The following is a 22,019-nucleotide window of genomic DNA, read 5'->3' on the forward strand; positions in this document are numbered from 1 at the left end:
AGTCTACTGCAAAGTCTTTAATTAACACTTGTTAATTAACAAAGCCAGAGGGATCACCAAAAACTCTGTGATGACATAGAAATGGGACAGAGTGACTCAGTGGTGGGTAATCCCCAATGTTTGCTGCTTCAAGTCTCTACTTTTATTAGTGTGACTCAAACTATTCTTTAAACAATAAAATATTACACCTGAAATGCCAAGGGGAAAATCATTCTCTGCATAGGGATCAGGCCAGTGGGGGCAGTGGTACCAGCCCTGCAGAGATCAGGCTGGTGGGGGAAGTGGTACTGGCTGTGTGAGTATCAGGCTGATGGAGGCAATGGTACTGGCTGTGTGAGTATCAGGCTGATGGAGGCAATGGTACTGGCTGTGTGAGTATCAGGCTGGTGGGGGCAGTGGTACTGACTGTGTGAGTATCAAGCTGACAGGGGCAGTGGTACTGACTGTGTGAGTATCAAGCTGACAGGGGCAGTGGTACTGGCTACAGAGTGTCAAGCTCTACCTGCTGTATTGGGAAACTGGACTCCAGTCCTTGGCATCTGGGAAGCAGAACTGGGGGATGGCCTTGAGTCTCTGCTCTGCCTCTCTTATCTGCTTGCTGGGCCTCTCCAGCTGTCAGCAGAAGGACCTGGGTCAGAGCTCTGGAGCAGCGAGTCTGTCTGCATCACTGCGCACCCAAAGAATACCACTAGAGTAGGAACAGTTAAAGCTGGAGCATTTCAGAGGCTGCTCACTTCCTTCCTTATCAGCAGCAGTTTTTCATGTTCCATTAGCTTGGGATTACCAGTGATGCTTTTTCATGGGGACTGGGACGATGAATACTTAACAGGCTCCCAGTGGCTGTACTGCATAGGCTTTGGTACCTTGGGGAACTGGTAGGTGACCTCTGGGCAGTAGGAGGTCTTGGTGGGCTTCTTCTTCAGGGACACCACCACAAAGTACTCAAAGAGCTCGCGCTCCTGCCACTCGATGAGTTGCAGCTCCAGGGTGCGGTAGCTGGGAGCCCGGCGCAGCAAGGACTGCAGCTTCTGCAGGCGCTGGGCATGTGCTGCCAGGGAAGGGGGGGGGGGGGCAGAGGCCATGCCGCATTAGTGCCATTAAGGCAAAGAAGTAGGCTAATTAACATTAGCCAGACACCATGAGCACGGGATTAAAACACACCAGCTCCCCAATGCCAGTACAAGAGCATGTTCAAACAAAATGTTTTCGAGGAATTTATAAATAATAATTCAAAGTTAAACAAAATTTGGTAGCTGAAACATCTTTAACTGAATATATTTCATATTACCTGGACACTGGTAGCAAGTAGCATTTAGCCATTTTTAAATGCCTCTTTGTTTAAGCCTGAGTTAGGAGCTACAAGAAAACATTTGCAGCCACACTGGAGATTCCTCTCATTTTAAACTCTCACCTTTGAACCGGTCATCAGAGTCACTCTCACTCTCGCTGTTATCATCTGGAAAAAATTGGACAACTTCCCTTCAGGAAACTTTCCAGAGTTTGAAAATTGGACACAAAGCTTGGAATTGAAAATTGTAAATGTAGTGGTATATAAAAGTCTAGCATGCCAGTATTTTTACACTTTTAATTTGCATTATTTAGTTAAAAATGTAAACACAATATCTTTTCACTGTAGCTAAAAAAATGTCATACAAAGTTATATTCTGGGGTGCTGGGAACCAAATGCATCTGTTGTGCCTGCAGAGCATGACAGCTAGATGGGGAGCAGGGCAGGAGCCTACCTCTCAAAGACGACATCTCCATGCTGGACAAGGAGATCCGTTTTAACCTCTTCTTCCCTCTTTTACTGCAGTAGATGGAATTTATTCTCTGCACCAGCTGGAAACAAAAATGGGAAAAGCCACTGTCTACCTCCACACTATTGCAATTTGCCTCCATTGCATAAACAATAAACTGTGCCTTTAAAATGATTTTGAACATGTTGCATAGTTTTTCAGCAGCAAGGAGTAAAGGGGGAATTATGGCTTGGCCATGTGTGCTTTAATTGAGGTATTTGCCGGGGCGCAGAGGTGAATATTTATACCTATCGCAGCGAGCCAATCAGCTAGTCCTCAGTGCAGCCCTCGCCTCCAGGTGATTTGTCATTTTAACCTGTGGGCAGTGTTGCTGGACCAATGCCATTTTGACTAGCAGCCTGGCTTATTCTCTGCATTGGGCACCATGAGCGATGCTGCTCCTCACTGAGCTGGCGTGTCAGGGGTGAGCTCACACTCTCAGGGAGTCTGGGAACATGGCCTTGTAGGAGATCCAGTGCTGGCCTGTCCAGGCAATCAGCTTGTTTAGGAAGTCAGTGTTGCAGAGACATTAGGTTAAATAAACTTTCCCCCGCCGGGAAGTGAAGAAAGCTTCACACACCCTCTGTCTGCCTCCCCCCCCCCCATGTTTCTGTCTAAGCCAAATGCAATTTCTACAGAAATTCATTCCCAAGTCAGCAAGTCTGTCCTGCGATATCCTCAAGCATTCAAGTGGAATGTATGACATGTCTTCTACACAACCGATTGGTGCCTTATTGTGCCTCACGGTGCCTAATCATTTGCATTTGGTAATTAACCTCCTCATCACAGGTTAAAATGCTTGCATACATTCTGCACATAGACACATACACTGGGGTACCCCACACAGCACACGATGCTGTCTTGGGCCAGGCTGATGCCCTGTTAGGTCACATCAGCAATACACACTGTGCTACGTCGTGCCACACCTTGGGTACCCTCCTGGACCGGCGCGATGACAGCGTGTCACTGGTGCCACTCAACCCGTCGTCCAGTAGGACACTGGAGGATGACGACAAGCTGAGCCGAGGAAGGAGCAGCACGTCGTCATGGCTGTGCCGCTTAGACAGGCGAGAGGGACGGTGCAACTTCCTGTCCACAGGACCCGGGAGGTGCAGGGATTGGCTGCTGGGCTTGGAGGGTAGCTGGGGGTGGCACAGCAACTTACACACACGGTCAAGACTGATCTGTACACTATACCACACTACAGTGCACTATGGAGTCAGAGCACGCATAGTGGTAAAATCAACAAAATAGCATTAATCTACTGCTGGTTTATATAATATAACAGTATAAATCTCTTACTGTCTGCCCTTTTCTCATGCCAGCAGGAAGTTAATCAGGGTCAGGTTAAAAACACAAAGTACCTGGTTCAACTCTAAAATCCCAGTCAGACATTTTGGCATGTCCTAACACTACAGTTTACCAAATCAGTCGTGAAAAAAAAATCTCTGTGAACATAGCAGCCCCAGACTCTCAGGTTGCTGGCTGGCCAAGTTCCACTCTCCAGGGAACCATGAGGGATCGTCTTACCAACTCATAATATACGGCTGCTCCATCAACAGTGACCAATTACCTGAGGAGGTGCACAGAATGTGCTGTCCTGTGAGATCCACGTCCTGCTGAGAGGGTCTCGGCACCTCTCCGGCAGCAGCCTTGACTTTCGGCCAGCCGCTCGGCCCTTCAGGTCCACATCCTCGTAGGGGTTTTCTTTGTGAGACTCTGCGGGGAGACAGGGACATGAGAAGACCTATGACAGACAGGAATCCTCATCTCTGAAGAAGGTGTTCTGAAGTGTTTTGCATGTGTGAGAGAGTCACATAGAAAAGCCCATCACCAGGCACATGAGAAGCAAGAGAGGAACTGCACTTTTTGCATTAAATAATTATTAGATCTGGGCCTGAGTCTTGCATGCATCATGCTTAGGATGAATCTTTAGAGGAATAAGGCATCCAAGAGTTTCTGGAAAGAGTCCCTTTTGGGCAACGGCCTTGACAAAGACTGTCCAGCCAGGCCGCTGGTGAGTCACTGTGAGAGCATGCAGAGTGTCAGGGCTGGAAATCTATCTGTCCAGCATTCATGTGCAAAACCTAGTAAGGAAGTGGCAAGAGTACACTGTTGTCGCAATATTAGGTGCATGTGTTGAGTAAGAGAACACACTCTTTATATTAACAAACATATCGCCAAGAGACTGTTACTCAGATAGGCAAGTACCTGAAGACAGAAAAAGAAAAAAAATCTCACATAGCTGGCAAACACATTCACTTGGGAAATAAGCTGGACGTGTTGGAATCCCTGTTCCACAACAACCACTGGTACAATGAACCATATTATGAATGGGTCAAAGGCCTCTGAGAAAGTTACCAAAGTTTAAAATATGAAACACAGAGCTGAGACATTCTGAAAGCAATGCGTGAAACAGCAGTGACCAGAAAATAAGAGAAAAGATTTTTGGTTTGGCTTCAAATTTTGATAAGGGAATGACATAGAACATATAAGCTTTTAAAACAGTAACTTATGGACTCAAAGAGAGGAAATTATGCTGCACTGTGTCACATTAGTTTTATTGTTTTTTTACAAACACACACACACACCCTCTATGAAGTGTCACCTTACAGTGATGGAGGGGTTTGTGTGTCCCAGTGACCCTAGTAGTGATGTTGTTTGGGGCAAATGTCCCTAGTAGAGTCTCCTAAGACAAATAAGGTGGAGATTCAGACTGAATGCGATTCAAATGACCCTTATGAAGAATAAAAACAAGGAACCAGAAGATGCTCGCCAACGAGCTCCTCCAACAGGCCTGGCTCCAAGGCAGGGCCCCGGTATCCCTTTTCTGGGTGAGGAGCTTGTTGGTGAGCACCTGATGATCGGATCTTTATCCATGGGGCCCAACCCAGTCATCAGGCTAAAGGAATAGGCCTTCTGGGCTTGGTTAGCTTTGGAGGTGGAAGGAGAGCTGCTGAATTCCACTGACATACCTTCCTTGGAGGAAGTGGAGTTGGAGGACTAAGAGGAGGACTCGCACATCGTGAGGGTGGAGTTCACTGATGTAGGCAAAAAACTCTCCAGTGCTATGGTTTGGGAGGTAGAGAAGATTCACCTTATGTTCTTAAAGGTTCACATGGATGACAATGGGCTATCTTCAGTGAAACAACTCTACAACATTCCGTGGAGGTCAGGGACAATGCCAATGGATTGACAGATGGGGGTGGAGGTCCAAATCTTTAATAAAGGGAACTGGAATGTACGTTCCAGCCTCCCTGGAAGCTTGTGCCAGGGTACTGGAGGTCCATCCAAGGGTTGAACCTCGGATCCAGGAGGAACAATGCGGAGCAGCTCTTTACCCCCCCCCCCCCAAAACTACTAGAGGGTTCATGGGAGTTTGCCCAACTAATATAAATGTGTTTTGTGGACTTGGAAAATGTATACAATCGTGTTCCTCGGGGGTCCTGTGGGGGGTGCAAGCCCACGGCTACGCGCCATTAAGTTTCTGTACAACTGGAGTGAGTTCTTGGTTCGCTTTGCCAGTAATAAGTCAGACTTGTTCCTGACGGATGCTGGACTCCATCAGGGCTGCCCCTTTTCACCAATTCTGTGCATAACTTTTATGGACAGAATGTTTAGTTGCAGCCAAGAGGTGGAGGGTGTCCAATTTAGTGACCTCAGAATCACATCCTGGCTTTTAACAGATGATGTGGTCCTGTTGCCTTCATCAAGCTGCAGCCTCCATCATGCACTGGGGCTGTTTGCAGCTGAGTGTGAAGCACCCAGATTGAAGATCAGCACTTCCAAGTCTGAAAGCCAGTTTTGTCAGCCGGGGATCGGACCGCCAGGGCCTCCCTTGGCTCCCACCCAATCCACAATGCACCGAACCCCTGACATTCCCCTTGCGGGTGGTGGGCCCACCTGGGGACAGTCCCGCGTGCCTCTTTCGGGCTGTGCCCGGCCAGGCCCCACGGGCCAAGGACCGGCCACCAGGCGCTCGCCAACGGGCCCCTCACCCAGGCCTGGCTCCAGAGTGCGGTCCCAGTGACCCTAGTCCGGGTGAGGGAAATGAGAGCTTGATAAAATTCTTTGTCATAAGGGTTTTTTCGGATTTGTCTGGCCCCTCCCCAGGGACCTTTTTGCCTTGCGTCTTTATCACCACACCTCATATCTGTTAGGCCACTATTTCTGCCTACCAGTTTGACAGAAATCTGTTCCATTTAATCCTGATCCATTTTATAAGAAACAATGGTTTCACCATAAACATGTTGAGCATACCTAAAACATTTTCCAACATTTTCTTGCATGCATGAAGCAATTCGCATGAATCATCACCCAACTATTTTGATAAACAGGAGTAGCAAAATGGATCTGAGATAGCAGCCTTAACAAACAGAAATTACTTCAACATAAATTTGTGCTGTTCATTGATAAGCTCAACAGAAACATCACATTAACTGTGAAGTTTTACTGCAATTTTCATGCTTCTTGACACAGAGGACTGAGCAGTCCCAGGAGCAGGAGTAATTTGGTAAGGGGGCAACAGAAATTACTGAGGGGACTGTGGCGAGTGGGCGTGACCAACCATGAAACACTGTGATACTGCTCAGATAGTGTTTGCTCTTTATTTTGCTTTGGTAAAGGCAAACAGCGACAAACACAGGTATATTACAACAAGCGTATTAAATGGAGAGAGAACAGCAAGGTTGACAATTCAGCCGAGGGTAAGTATTTTACTAGGTGCGTAGGCATCGACCGATATTTCTGTTCACTAAAAATCCTCACTCAATGAAAGTTCACTCAATTAATCTAGTTTTCATCATACTAGAAACTACAAAGAAAAAAAACGTAAAAGTACACAAATCTGATTTCCCCTCTATTGCTCTGCGGTGCCGGGCAGTGCCCCATGAGGACTCACCATCGTCCAGTCTGGGAAGTAAACTGGTGTGAAGGACTTTGATCCCCCAGCTGAGTCTGTGTTCTGATTTGCATACACAACCACCGTTTGCCTTGTCAATAAAGAGCACACCCACCCACTCCAATATGGACCTGATTCAGAACTAGAGATTTTTTTTTTAAAAGTGTAGCATTGTAATAGATAAACTGGAATGCAAAAATGAGGCGGCACAGTATGACAACTGAGGGGGCAATGCTCTATTGTGACCCCCCCCAATAGCACCAGGTCTGGGACTGAGTCTGAATGCTCTAGTGTTGAGTACTGAGTTGGAGTATTCTACTTCATATCATTCACACTGCAAAGGAAACTTAACAAGGCTAAGGTGACCCCTCAGTGTACTACAATAACTTTGCAATGAAACTCTTTAATGACAATCTTCTGGAGAAATGATACATTTCCATGGCTCCTGGGGCAATTGTGGGTACAAATTAAAGGATCTGGTTCCAAAAAGTCAAATAACCCACTTGGGGGCACACCTACCCAGCATGCAGTGCAGCTATGGAACGCTGCTTCACTGCTTTTGTATGCGTCATTCCATAAGATACTTGTGGGCTGACTTATACCACAAATGCCACAAATAGTCTGAAATATCACCGCTAAGTACTGTAAACATAAAACTGCAGCCAAAAACAAGAGTCACATTCAGATCTCATAACGATCTAAATATGTCAGATAATCCAGCACTGAGCCATTCCTGAAGCACAAAAAACATGTTGTTGAATGAGATTATCATTCAGCATTATGCACTAGCCAAGCCATAAAAATGAAGCAGTTACAATTAAGCACTTTGCTCAGGGGTATTGCAGAAACTTTCCTCCGACAGTCCATCAATGCTTCTCAAATTGCATGGCCCAAATTCACATGAGCATTATTTGGTTAAGATGAGCAAAAACAAGGGACAAACTCTCGTGGAGCCATACAGACATACTTAGAGGAAAATTGCTTCATCTGTTTATCTGTGGGAATAATCTTTGTGGGGAATTCCATCTCTTATTACACTGTGCTGCTTCACTGAAGCAATGAACGCTGTCAGCTAAAGCTGATATCATATGGTTTAACCTGAAGAAGGCTCTCCTTGAGAAAGCCTACAGTCACTAAAGTCACAACGACAGCTGGACCTGATGATGGGTGCGTCAGAAAAGACCACTGCTGTCAGTGCATTTCTGTTGACCTCCTGGACAAACTGTACCACTGACCTATTTTGGCTTTACACTGGCAAACCTCAAATACAGGCAATGTTCACACTGTCTGAAACATTAAGGACAAAGGAATATATCAAGACCATGCTCCAAACAACAATGCTCAGCTGCTTTAATAACAGAAAGTTCCAGCACATGCATCTTGGAAAGCACCAGTGATGATTGACATGCTGATGACTCTCTTGTCTTACATTCACCTTCCACCTGCTTACAGGATCACAGTCCCAGGAAGCCCAGGTCAGCAGGCAGAGGGCACCCTGGACAGGATGCTGCTCCTTTGCTGTCGCATTATTAGACCAAAAAAACAGCTGAGTTCAGTGATGCGTCACTTAATGTATAATGATTACTCATATTGTCACGGCGGGAACAGGGAAGCAGGCAAAGGGAGCCGTGCATACAAATAAATGGGATTTATTACGGGGTAACACACTCCAAAACACAGCAACGTTAATGACCAGACTGGGGAAAACATACCTAATGCAGACTTAAATACATTGGACTAATGACAGCAACAAGAAACAGCTGGTATACACGGGGAATCCACACCGGGTAAATGAGGGGGCGTGGCACACAGAAGCAGCGGACGAGCAGGGCATGACACATATAAGGATATATACGTCTCACATGTGGACAGCCAAATTTTTCCCCAGTTACCAGTAGATTTATTTTCATTTCAAGCCAAACTTTAATAATCAGAGGGCCACATGCAGTACACAAATGTCTTCGAATTGGTACATTCCACAGCTGAAATCTCCCGGTGACATTCATGTTTACAGTATAGACTTGGAGTTGGCTGGATTAGAAAGCGATTCATTATTAAAGTCCTGGAAGAGAAATATCTTGTTGTGTCCCTAAGCTGCTGTCAGAGGAGGCTTGGCCAAGAAGATAGATAGACGTCACCACCATATTCCAGTGGTGCAAACTCCATCAGCAACAAAACACAAACAGGGGCTACATTTTCAGCAGCATTCATCATTTCCATACCTTATGCCACATGAACCACTCCTGCCCTCCACCTCCACCTTCATCTCCTTCCTACCATCTCCTACTATCCTTTTTGTGATAAACATGTCTACACACAGCTTCTTGCCCACATAACTGATCCATGGTAAGTCTTGAGTTAGCTCTCTACATATGTGGTTCCACGTGAAGGTCCCCTTGGTGACGATAAAGCTCTTCCTAGCTTCATTTTGCTTTTTGGTAGAAAGGAATCCATGCCATAAAAAAGCCAGCCCCGCGGGACCGGCCGGTCCAGAAGACAGCTATGTGAACTACATCCACAGCGAGGGCTTCATGCGTCACTGAAATCAGCTGGATCCACAGGAGCCTAGTGGGTCACATACTTCCTTAAAGCCCTGGCAGAGAGCTTACAGCAAGAATAAAGCCATCATATAGCTGATTTATATGGGAATGCAGTGCAGATATGCGTCCTGTTAGATTCGAGTGAGCTGTCATAACTCTGCTGTTTTGTTTAATCTAATGAGGTTTTATTTCAGAAAGACAGAGTTTTAGACTTACGGGAAGAGCTGTCATGAAACATCTGAGCAAACTACACATAATTAGCCAAACTATCTACACTGTAATGTCATATCTGTAAAAAAATGTTTTATATTTTTGCTTTTCCAAACCTCAAAATTAACTAAACATAAAAAGTGAACTCAATGAAAGCTTGCAAAAACCTCCCTGACAATGGAAGAGCAAACATTAGGCAGCCTGAAAGTTTCATGCTCACATTCTCCGTTGAATTATCTGCTGAATCGCACGGCAAACAGTGTAAAGAAAATGTGTGTGATTTTGATTAGAAGAAAATATGAAATGGTGCAGATGGTTTTAATGTCAGACGTAGTCCGCGATCTGCATGCACTCCACACACAGGAATAGCATGATTTCCTCAACAGCAAAGCTGCATGCCAGGCACTGTCATTCAAGGCATTCCAACATACTTGGCAAGAATCAGGCTACCAAGCTTCCAGGCTGCAGTCAAGTCCCAGGAGTTTGCCAACATTATGTATTTTCACTTATGTGAGAAATGTTGCTGGTATGTTAAATGCTGCAGGGACTGTGAAACCACTCGAGGTGTTTATCATTCCATGTAATGCTTCCCTGGGTATTACTGCAGAAAAGGACTATCCCTGCCTTGTAACAGCAGCATCACCACCTTGGCCACAGACGGCTTACTAACCGACGATGTCCTCGTAGGCGTTCTCCTCAGTGGCGCTCTTGAAGCCGGGTCGGCTGCAGGTGTCCGGGCAGGTGGTGCCGTTCTCCGTGGGTGAGGATGGGTATGAGGACAAGAGGCTGCCTGTGTCCTCTGATTCACACGACTCTCTGAGCCACAACGATGCACGTCCATATCAGCCAAGAGAAAAACAAGCAGAGCAGAGTGACTGCCATGAAGATGCATAGGGCCTAGAGGTCCCATGGTGCGGAGAGGTCTGGATGATCTCCTTCGTTCATGAAATTCTGCAAGGTGCCCTCTTTCCTGAGACCAACAGCGCAGGTTAAAGCTACTTCAGACTTCTGGAGAAACCTATAATATCTCTTTAGTATTTAAGGCTCTCATCTATAATGCATTATGGTCAGCATAAGAATTAAGAATCTTTGTAATGTACTATGAAGGTATCTATAATGCATTATAGATGAGAGCTTCACTGGAGCTTATGAAGTATTACAATCAATACCATAATGCCAGATGACTGTCAATAGAAGATGCTGTAATACTTTATTAATTCTTATACTGAGCATTGTAATATATTATAGATGCTTTGTAAAGCATTATGAAACTTTCTATAATACATTATAGATGAGAACTTCAAGTAAAGTGTTACTTTAGTTTTTGGTGACATTGAAAAAATTAAGCCAAGAGCAATATAAAAAAAAAAAGTCTGGATATCTCATTATGCAAATATAAAATAATGTTCTAATGTCCTCTTTATTAGAAGCAAATGTCCTCTTTGGTTACACTGAGCAGAACCTTGCACATTTCATTGTCATATGAGTGCATTACAAAAGCATGTCTTACAGCTGAGGGAGCAGGAAGACACATAAATGAGTTCAAAGAGACTCAGGTTCACCGTTGGGACACCATAAGGAATCCAGAACATCTGCTCACTCCAGCAGAAGATGGCACATGTCAAACCACCTAAATGGTGCTAAACAGCTACACTTTCTGACCTACAGCTACAAACCTTTGTTGTTAATTTTTGTATTGAAGCGGAATACTTACAAGAGCCTGTAAACCATTTGGCATTTAAATATTTAGCAATCAAATCCAACACATTTTGACTCTTTGATGTTTTGTAAAAGGATTCCCTATATTTTACAGCTTTGAGTGGGAACCGTTATAACACATAGTATCTAGTGAGAATCATTACTGTACAAGTGCTTAATTTATTTTTAACAAAATGCTTTTAAATCTCAATAATCTCCATTATTTAATAATGTATCCCTTTAGACTGGTCATTAACTTCAAATGACGTTTAGACAGAGACTGACAATTGATGGCTATATGAAGATAAAGCTAAATCAAGACACAAAAGAACACTGCGGTATAACTGTCCTTGAAAAACAAAGCCTGCTCTCACACACGACACCAGCACAGCCAATACCTTACCAGTTACCATCAACCTTGAGATGTGACTGATATGTTTGCAAATCTGAGCACAGTAAATGATCCGTCTATCTGACGAACATGCACAGGCAAAGTAAGTGAGTAACCAGATATACACATTTCCCAGTGTGAGAATTGAGATGGGAATGTTCAAACTGCCAGGAATGAGGCACTATACAAGGAAAGCTGGACAAAGTTACTCAAACATCTCTCATTATCAATTATTAGTTAATAATATCTGGGGGCTGTGTGCTGGGATCTCACCTGCCTTGGGCCCGCCTGTTACGGCTGCCATCTGTGCCTTGTGCCCTGCAGGGTGGCGAGGTGGAGGGAAGAGGGGGTGGGGCCTTAGCACAGCTGCTGGGGGGTAGACCATTGGTTGATAATGTGGTGCTGAGGCTCCGGTTAGCCTCATACTCGAAGGTGCGCTTGGGTTTGGGCACAGGGTTAACCGACATGCCTTCCTGTGTCTTGGCAGAGGGCGTCTCAGTGTTCCCGGTACGGGCCAGGTCAGGGCTGGGTTCCTGCTTGGGCTGCGCCAGCCTGTCAGGTCCAGGCGCGGAGTCTGGCTCTGCTGTCACCGAGCTGACACTAGCCCGTTTGTTGGGGCGTGTGGTTTCCGCGTTCTCGGGCCCGCCTATCGTGAAAGATCGATGGCGCACCCTGTCGGAGGTGTAGCAGCTGCTGGGGTACTGCGGCACGGTCCCTGGGGGGTTCTCCTTCAGTGCCTGCTCGATCTTCTGTATGCGGCTGAGCACGGCCGACGGCTCCCTGCGGCTGGTCAGGGAGCGCAGGAGGATCCCCGAGGCCTCGGGCCTGCCGGACCTCTTCTCGAAGTGGCTGAGGCAGCTCGGTTCCGGAGCAGCGGCCTCATCCTCCTTCGTCTCTGCGTACGAGCACCCAGAGAAGGGACTGGACATCCTCCGCAGGCTTTTGATGTCAAAAGTCTTATTGCCGCAGGAGGAGGACAGGATGGTTGGGCATGCTTCCCCCACCGCCCCCTGCTCGCCCAGCTGCCGCTTCTCCAGACACAGGCTCATCCTAGGAAGTACCACCGTCTGATGCGCCCATACTGAAGTTTTACTACGAATGGCAGCAGAGTGAAGGCCAGTGATGGAGCGGCCCAGTGACAGGCTGCGCTGGTGGTGGACGGGAGCCGAGGGCGGACCGAGCGACAGGCTGCTGCGGCTCACCGAGCCGCTGCTCAGCTCTGCTCCACCCCGGCTGCCCTCCTGCTTGTTGTCCTTCTGCTCCCGGCCGCCGCCTCCTTCACCCACCGGAGCACAGGCGTCCTTCGCCTTCAGAAGTCGCTCTTGAGTGCTGAGGGTGGAGCTGCCGTGCGGGCAAACGGTCTTGCCGGCCCAGGCACGCAGGCTGGAGGCCCGGCCGTCGGCCGCCTTGGGGGGGCTGCCCGGCGAGCAGCTCTCAGTGCTGTCACTCCGGGGCTGAACCGGCTCCTTCAGTTCAGGGAGGATGGGGGGCGGAGATGCCGACTGACACCTGGGACAAAGCAGGGGGGTGATCAGCAGCAGGATTTCCCAGCTCCAGTCACAGATAAACAGATAAAACGGAATCACATGTCAACGTTAACTGAAAACCCCTATCAGAAACACCACGAAAACAACCCAAGTGTGTAATACAGGTAGATATTCTGCCAAGTAACTGATCATCAAAGACGCTTAGAGCACATGGAAGAAAACACACCTCTTTTGAAGACTGGGGAGGAGAAAGAAGAGCGCAAGAGCATGAATAAGATGAATTCATTCTCAGATATGACTAAATGTGAAAACACTGACCTCTAATGTAAAAGAATCTGTGGAAAAGTACCTCTGCAATTTAACACTGGCAGAATCTAATTAAAAGTCAGAGCCAAAGAAAATATAATTCTTTGGTAAAAATGAATGCTTGGATTTTTCCGTGTAATATAATTATGTGGGTAGAACATATGCAGACCCCACTCATGGAACTACTGAACACAAGAAGAAAAGACCCTCATTTCACCCGATTGAATTAACCCAAGTGGCACTTTTCATGAGAGCTTCTGAGGGCAGTACATGCATCTTAGCAAATTTTAATTTAGTTGAGTAGTTAAAACTATTACCCAGAACAATTGCCAAAATGAATTGCCTTGAGACTTCTGGTCTGGTCACCTCCAGGGACTTAAACAAACAACCTTCAGGAGTTCAAGCCCTTAACCACTACCACTCCTTAGAATAACAACCCAAAACTGCCGGTCAGCCCCACAGTCAGGTTGCCCTTGGCAATGGACCAAAGCATGGACTAAAACTGAATCCTAAGAGAAAGACATAGATATTCTCACCTAGAATGGAATCGCTACCACCTTCCACTCTTTTCCAAGTAACCGCAGAACTGCAAGGCTCCATCTGAATACTAGACTGAAGCACGCAAACTGTTGTGGCAAGAATAGTAAGAGCAATACTGAAGCTGAGAAGAGTCCAACAAGATTATCCAGAGTGCAGGTTGGGACAAATAACGGCACACCCCCACATCATGTGACGGGCGGGATGGGGGTTGGAAAAAGACCAGCACCTGGATACCTCAAAGCGCCGGCCGGCTGTGTGTGTGAATGTGTGTGTAACCATGCGTGCACCACAGGACGGAATCCGTGTAGAAAGCCCCCCCCCCCCCCGCCGCCTCAGGAGAATGGAAGAGCATTCATTCTGTATGCCAGGATTTTAACCCCTCTCTTATGTGCTATACTGTTATTTCAGCTGAAGTCATTACAGGCATTTTACCATATTGTACAGATACTTTCAACAAATTAGACATTTTGCATAACAGTAATAAGACTCTACATTCAAAAGACAAAGTGTTTGTGTCTATTTAGCTAGGATATTGTATTTGAATGCAACAATAATACTTCCTCATGTTAACTAGATGTATTAGTATAATTGTGGTCAGTTAAAAAGAGGATCGTTCAATTTTCCAAACATGATTGCCCAAGGTATATCAAGCAGAACACATTATTATTACTTAATGCATTAAGTACCAGGCAGACTGACAGTGTATAAATTCAGCTCTTACCATACAATCCCTGAAGAAGCACCTTTGAAGCCTGTATGGTGCTTTATGACCTGGCATCATGAGACCCTGATGTAGCCCTTCCTGTGCCCAAAGAACCACACCCTGTGCTGTGCTGCTAAAATGCCCATCTGATCCCCACCACAGCTCAAATAAACCAATAAGCATTTACACCCCTGCAACAAAATATAATGCCCCCCTTATATATAATGTGGTTCGGTTTGATGTCCAAGGCAAGTCAAACAAATTCCCTAGAGGCTTAATAAGCCCTCCCTGTGCCAAAAGTAGACCCCAAAGTAGTCAAGCAAAAGTCAAAAATGTGAAATGAAAAAAAAAATAAGATAAGGAAATATTTTATTTAGCATATTAGAAACAGACCACAATATTCAACAATGGTACTAAAATAATGTGCTTGTATGAACTATTCCAGTGGACCTATTTTTATTTACAACCAGGGCTGTACTATATATCCAGCAGGCCCACATCCCATCCATATGAAGTTGCCCAAATTAAAATTCAATCCACCATAGAATAACAGAGCACTTTTAAAAATACCCCCTGGACAAGCCTTGACTTTAATGGTTCCAACAGCCATAAAACAAATCTGTTAGATTCCTTGCGAGTTCCTACAGCATATGCCAAAAGCAAGCAAGTGCAGGACCCCTCCGAGCTGCTGAGCCAGATTCGAACCCGTGGGCTCCAACAATCCAGGACAGGCCAAAAAAATGAGCCCAGCAGAAACTCCAGCCGCGTAGTGTGAGGTGTCAATCACACAGGGGCCCACTGACACACTGGGGTGCTCTAAAGAGGGAAACTCAGGACAATTCCAAGGGCCCCTGAGTGACAGGGGCCCCAAAAATTTGTAACATAATTGGATTGGTCTGGGTTGAGGGCCCAATATGTTATGCTTTCATGGGGCCCGAAATGTGTAGCAGGCCCCTGCTCAGACATGAAGCTCCAGGCCAGGACCACTTTCCAGAACAGCCCAAAAGGAAGGGTTGCCAACTGTCATGCATTCCGCGTGACACTCACATTTTCAAACTCCCACACAAGAAATCTTACAGCAAATGTATATTATTCCATTATAAACCTAAAATTAGCTACAGCAAAAGCACTGGGGTAGTTTGAAAACCCTACATACTATTTACAATGTAATGAAACTGTTACGTACATGATAATGTGTGTGCAGACTTCTCTCAAATTGAAAATCTCACGCCAGCCAGCCAACCAGTGTTGGCAACCCTTAAAAGGCAGGCACTCTGTGTCACTGAGATCAAACAAGGCACAGGTCACCCTCTTCGCTCCGCCATCCTGCCCCCCTCCCCCACCCCGGCAGGCCCCCGCAGCCTGGCTCTCCAGCTTCCATGTCTTTATTTTCACAGATATGTTTCTGCCATGAATGTTTTTTACATAAAAACCTGCGCTTTGCAGCATGAAATAGGGCTTGTTGAAAACTTTGCTGGGGTTTGAAAGGGTCTGTTTAGTCATAATACTCTTCAGGAAACCACACTATCATTTTACTCCAAGCAAAATATGTTTTTTTTCTTCTGTTCATAAATCACTGATTCCCTTTTTTCATTTGTCTCAAATTACCTAATTAACAGGAATGTGCAACACATTGTGAACATATTTCTTGTTTTGGATCAGAATTGGTGTGTACTGAAAAGAGTGGTGTAGGACCATGCAATTCAGAGCTATTTGAAATGGCTAAACAAATAATTAACAGAAGGTTAATTAGGTCCCATCACTGGAAATCCCCTTCACATTATTATACTTTTCATTTAATGTGTTAAGCTTTTTGACAGAAAACCTCTCCTAAATTTTTATTCATTGTTCTAAATTTTTCCATGGCAAATCTATTTAAATCAGGGGTGTCAAACTGCAGTCCCAGAGGGCTGGAGCCCCCCAGGACTGGAGTTTGACACCCCTGATTTAAATATTCAGATACACTAGATACACTTCCCTAAACTAAACAGCCCACATACTACTGATAAAACATCCTTACAAGTCAACAGATAAGAACATGCTTTTTATCATCTTCAGAGAAGCTGCAACAGGAACAGGAAGTGAAGTTGTACTTTTCTGCTGGTACTGTAAACAAATGTAAGTTACTGTAAGTAGGCCTGTGGCACAGAGTTGCCAGTGAAGGAAGTCACAAATGACAAAAAAGTCCCCTTCTGTCCTCATAAAACATACCTGCCTGATACCTGACTTGCAGAGGTTAATGATAATACACTTTATGTGACAAACCTAATAGAATGGAAAAAAAACGGATTTTGTTGTGTTTTCTTGTCGTCAGGGATTGGTTAGCTAAAAAAGCACAGCAGACAGCACAGCAAGCTGTTTTATGATGAACTTATTTCTATTTTTGTCTCCAGTCAATGTTTACTTGGCTCTCGACCCATCAACAGCGAAGGTCATTAATGCGACCGCATCTAGCTCTTGGTATTTGAGAGCAAGCCATTTAAAGAACCTGAAAGACATCGCTTCCGTTTTCCAGCGCTGGCCCAAGGCGCTCATGGCGCTGGTCGTACGAAGCCCAAAGCAGCAGCGGTACCGACCTGCCCAGGATGTTGCGCGGCACTTTACCCCCTCCATCCTGGGGCGCTGCCTTGGCACTCTTGTTGGCAGTCATTGCTGGTTCTGCCTTGCGACGTCCCACTCACCTGACGGAAAAAGGAAAAGGAAAAAGGAAAACTGAAGATGCCTTCATCTAAAAGGTAAACATTGGGACCGTTTACCTGCTTATATTCAGATTTAATACTTACAGCATAAGTGAGCGTGATCCATCCGAGACTCAGACACAGCTCACCACAGCTACTACACTCCCAGTTACCCCAGTATTTTAGGGTTTCACTTACATTTACAAGTTACAATACTGCTACCAATTCTAAGCCTGTCATTTCGTCATCTGCTTATAGAGGTGTCATATCTCCTCATACAGGTGTGCAGTCTCCCATAGAAACCATACCTACAGGAATATGTAAATATAGCAGTAAAGTAAAGGCAGGCCAGTGTATTAGTGGGCTGCACCATATCCTCACGATTCCAGGTGTGACCGTGTGAGTTTCCTTATTGTCTGGATTTGCTCCCTCATCCCATCCAAGGCACCCGGAAAATAAAGTTGTACACTACAAAAATGTAATCACATTATTTTAAAAATTGCACCAGAATTATTCATAAAAACTATAATAATATCATAATATAACAATGACAATTCTACATGGATTCTCTTGTACGACCTTAGTAAAAACTGGACCACAACCAGGGCAGAAGTTGTGCTTAATCCCTATATGATTTGGTGTATAGTATCAGATATCACAGGATGATTTCACTGCATTCCAAACATTGTGAGTAAAAGTTTACAAGAAAAATAACACTGATCTTTTGGTGGATTTAATCCTGAACTGTGACCTGCTCAAATTTTAAAACAAACTAATTTACTTGGTAACTCAACACAACGTCTGGAAACAATATAGACAAAACCGTCCGTTGCTACAGTTTACTTATAATGTATGATCTGAGCGTCGCTTTGGACAAAAGTATCTGCTAAATAAAGTTAACGGACTGAACAGTTTCTATAAAGTTAGACTCGGTCGTAATGATGGGAATTTCGGCTGAATTACTATTTGAATTTCGCTATCCATTATTCAAATATTATTCGTTTCAATGCACGTTGTGTTAGTTCCTGTTCACTTGTTCGCCTCAGTCATTTGTTTCACACAAACATCTAATGGTTCCGATTGCACATGCAGGATTCACGAAAAATCATTGAAGGCGAAGTTAGGAATGAATTAAATATTAAGAGAAAGTATAAATACCTCATTTAGCATTCGATTTAAGTTTATTTCTTCCTTCGATTTTATAAATATTCTTGAATATTCGTTATAGGCTGACACCCTAGATGTGATAGTAATATTTTCTAAATGCAAAATTATATCATCTCGTGGCTACCTCATCAATTTTAGAAAAACTGACACTTTGACATGTGGATTTAAAACAAATTTGACAGCAGAGGCCAGAAGTCAGTCCGCAGACAGCCCAGTGTGGCCCATTGCCTCCTCTGTTCGTCTTTCACGTGTGCAGTGACGAGTCAGTGAGCGGGAGCGACACGGAGAGCCTTTCAGAGGGGAATGCCGCTAGCATCCAGCTCCGTTTGAACGGGACGACTAACATAAACAGACAGAGCTGCCTTCTACTCTCACACCACAGTGTACTGTTTCCCGTGGATGCAATGAGAAGCCTCTGAAAACACCTGGCTGTATTTTTATAGCATTCAGAAGAGAGCTTTGTGCTTAAAACTCACAACCCTGAAACGTAATATAATGGTGACACCCCCCTTCTGATACTGACAAACTCACTAATGTGGAAAAAGACATCAATCAAGAACAGCACTGCAGCGAATCCATGCACGCAGCCTTATGGTTTTAAGGTGAACATAGAGTAACTGATATATTCAAGTTTCTCTCTTTCTTTCTCTCACTCGTTCTCTCTCCTTCCTTCCTTTCTCCCTTCCTTACTTCCACCCATTCTCATGACATCTTCATAAATAATTCCCCCTCTTGCTCATGTGTTTCTTTAGTTTCTTTGCTACCATTGAGCCAAAGGGCTCAAAAGTCAGGTCTCAAGGTGTTTGTCAGGCAGAGATTCTTTTGTCATCATTTATTTAATTTTATTTCTCTTTATATTGAAGATCTCTTCTGCTTTGCACGGAGGTCAGCATGAATCCTTAGGGTAACAGTTGGAGGGGGTGGCAGAGCCGAAAGGCTCCTTGTTTACAGGAAGTTGTCTATGGTGGCTGAACAAGTGCTGAGGCTGATCTCTACAGAGACACAGGGAGGGGAAGATGGAAGCCACATTCCATCTGTCAGCAATTTCCTGTTTCGGTGAACCGCTACAACACAGATCTCCAACTTCGTCAAATACCTGCCAGTTTCCTTAGCATCTATATATTTATTTATTTGGCAGCCAATACAAGTAGATTGTGTAACGCAAGTGACAAGTGCTTATGATGAGGACGTCAACAAAAGCAAGTACTGACTGTCCCCCACTTACAATCTATGTGACTTACAACAACTCACACATATGAATGAAGTTTTAAAAAACTAATTAAGTAAATGCACATAAAAATACATTTCAGCCATGCATACGTCAAACAGTGCTACGCTACCAAGGGAACGTTGTACACTGTACAATAGTATGTAACTGTATGGCAACATGACCATCCCAGCCTCACACACATCTCTGAATCTCATTCTCACATCTACAAGTCAATGCAATTTTCCTATTCTGATTAACCCAGGCATAAGTCGGAAACAGTCTGTAGGGCATTGGCCTAAATATTTTTCCCATCTCTCTGGAGTCTCAGCCTGACTACTTAAAGCCAAAGATCAAGCTCCTAATAGCCTCATTGTCATATTAAATAGCTAAACTGCATCCAGTGTTCTGCAAACAAAACAAATGACTAAATTCCATATGATCTGGCACCACTTTTCTGTCTCACACAGATGTTTCTCTGCTCATATGTAAATACACTTAAGTAAGTATGCTTTTCAGTCTCATGGGGGATTTATCTCAAGATTTTTAGTAATAATACTTGAATATAGAAATTAACCATCAAGCACCTGCTTTTGCATTAATCAGATCAATCTGAAAGCCAAAATCAAATCTGCAAGCCAAACTGCTAGAATTATGAATTTGAGAATGTATTAGAAATTGAGAGATTACATATATAGATAGAAATCAGCATGGGTGTGAGGCTTGATTCTCACATTCTACTGACTGTCCTTTCATACCTGATGAATTACCACACAAAGGGTAATACAGCTGATTGATGTTATTTTAACAAAAAGTTGAAAGCAGCCTCATAAATCTTTGGAAAGGGGAAAAAAATCTTTCAACACTCAGAGGATTCCAATTACATGTAATGAGCGTAGCACTGAGCGGAATGTGAGCTTAGTTTCGGTTCAGTCTGCCAGCAGTAGCTAGATGACTCAGTACAAAAGCTGAGCAGAGAAACCCCCATGTTCTAGATGGCTCAGTACAGAAGCTGAGCAGAGAATTTCCCATGTTCTAGATGGCTCAGTACAGAAGCTGAGCAGAGAAACCTCCATGTTCTAGATGGCTCAGTACAGAAGCTGAGCAGAGAAACCTCCATGTTCTAGATGTCTCAGTACAGAAGCTGAGCAGAGAAACCCCCATGTTCTAGATGGCTCAGTACAGAAGCTGAGCAGAGAAACCCCCATGTTCTATGGTGCTGGGCTGCCTCTTTACTCCAGCTAGGTGCTGAGTTCAGTCCATCAGACAAATGGGAGTATTGACATGGGTTGAGATGAGTCTACCTGGTGCTCTTGCACGATTGACATAGCAGGGACAAGAAATTCTGTAGCTTGATCTTTATAATTACAAAATTAATGCAGCTATTGCAACAGAACAGAACCGAGTCCTATAATAGTGTCCCCCATTTAGAGGTGGTCTTTGCCAAAAGTCTTCAGCAGCTCTGGTTGAGACAGTCAAGCTTAGTGTTGCTCAGATGTACAGCTACAACAGTAAAAACAACTACAGCATTTTGACATTTAAAGTTCTTAATTTTCACAAAAACACTCTTGCCGTTTAGTAAGTACATACAGTGCCTAGTAGGAGTTTGGTATTCCTGTTAATCACACACATAGCAGTGTCAGTTCCCAAACACGAACAGCATTTTCTGACGGCATTAGATACATGAAAGGTCCAGAAGTATCTCCAAGCAGCGGGGCTGGAAAACCGGCTAAGGCTTAAATTCGGAGAGTTCTGGTGATGTGACTCCGAGGCTTATGAACACTGTTATAAAAGTGCCTTTGCTTCTGTCTCTGGCTGTTTTCCTTTGCATGCATCACATTATATTTCATTACATTTCTTGATCTTACATCACCCAACTTGAGGGTTATATCAGATAATAATCTCTCGTTTTATGAGAGTGGGAGACAGTGTTTACACTTGGACAGTGATTTCTCTGGCAGCTTGTTCAATTCCTTATTTTAATCATTAATGTTATTGCTGATCTTCTTCATATTCCCTGCAACCCCTCACTGTGTAAAGGGTGGGAAGATCATTGTAATACCGGCCAGCACATGTTCCTATGTAATAAGAGTAAGAATGAAGAGGTCTTTGTCTGTGGTGTCCTTGGGTGACAAGGGCAGTGGTTAAAATGTAGCTTAATTATTAACCTTCAGCGTCAACCTGGGTCTGACATGGCCTGGAATGTAAACAGGGATAAAATGGCACTGAGGACCCCTTCTTTCTGAACTATGATTGACCATCTGAATATTCACCTGGAGCGAATACAGTCTTACATGCACCTCATTTGGAAAATGAATATAATGTGTGAATACAAGACTATATAAAGCGAGCAAATGCTCCAGTAAAAGTAATGTCAATTTATTTAACTCTATAAA

The 22,019-nt window shown here is 44.5% G+C and overlaps 1 protein-coding gene across 3 annotated transcripts in view; it reads right to left on the reverse strand.

Moving 5' to 3' along the window:
• The window catches only part of LOC111841444 (DENN domain-containing protein 2B-like), a 54,747-nt gene that overhangs the window by 16,222 nt on the left and 16,506 nt on the right, over positions 1-22,019 (reverse strand). For 2 of the 3 annotated variants that reach the window (XM_072718073.1, XM_072718072.1), the window contains exons 2-10: positions 17,148-17,252; positions 11,809-13,044; positions 10,117-10,262; positions 3,370-3,515; positions 2,723-2,938; positions 1,743-1,839; positions 1,412-1,456; positions 864-1,048; positions 503-612 (exon numbers count right to left, since the gene is read on the reverse strand). In XM_072718073.1, the coding sequence (XP_072574174.1) occupies positions 503-612; positions 864-1,048; positions 1,412-1,456; positions 1,743-1,839; positions 2,723-2,938; positions 3,370-3,515; positions 10,117-10,262; positions 11,809-13,044; positions 17,148-17,221 (2,255 nt within the window). In that variant the 5' untranslated portion in view covers positions 17,222-17,252. Of the gene's footprint in view, positions 1-502; positions 613-863; positions 1,049-1,411; positions 1,457-1,742; positions 1,840-2,722; positions 2,939-3,369; positions 3,516-10,116; positions 10,263-11,808; positions 13,045-17,147; positions 17,253-17,354; positions 17,376-22,019 lie in introns of those variants that run through there. The other variant, XM_072718074.1, reaches the window with a different exon arrangement.

Source organism: Paramormyrops kingsleyae, chromosome 11 (genome assembly GCF_048594095.1).
Source record: "Paramormyrops kingsleyae isolate MSU_618 chromosome 11, PKINGS_0.4, whole genome shotgun sequence".
NCBI lineage: Eukaryota > Metazoa > Chordata > Actinopteri > Osteoglossiformes > Mormyridae > Paramormyrops > Paramormyrops kingsleyae.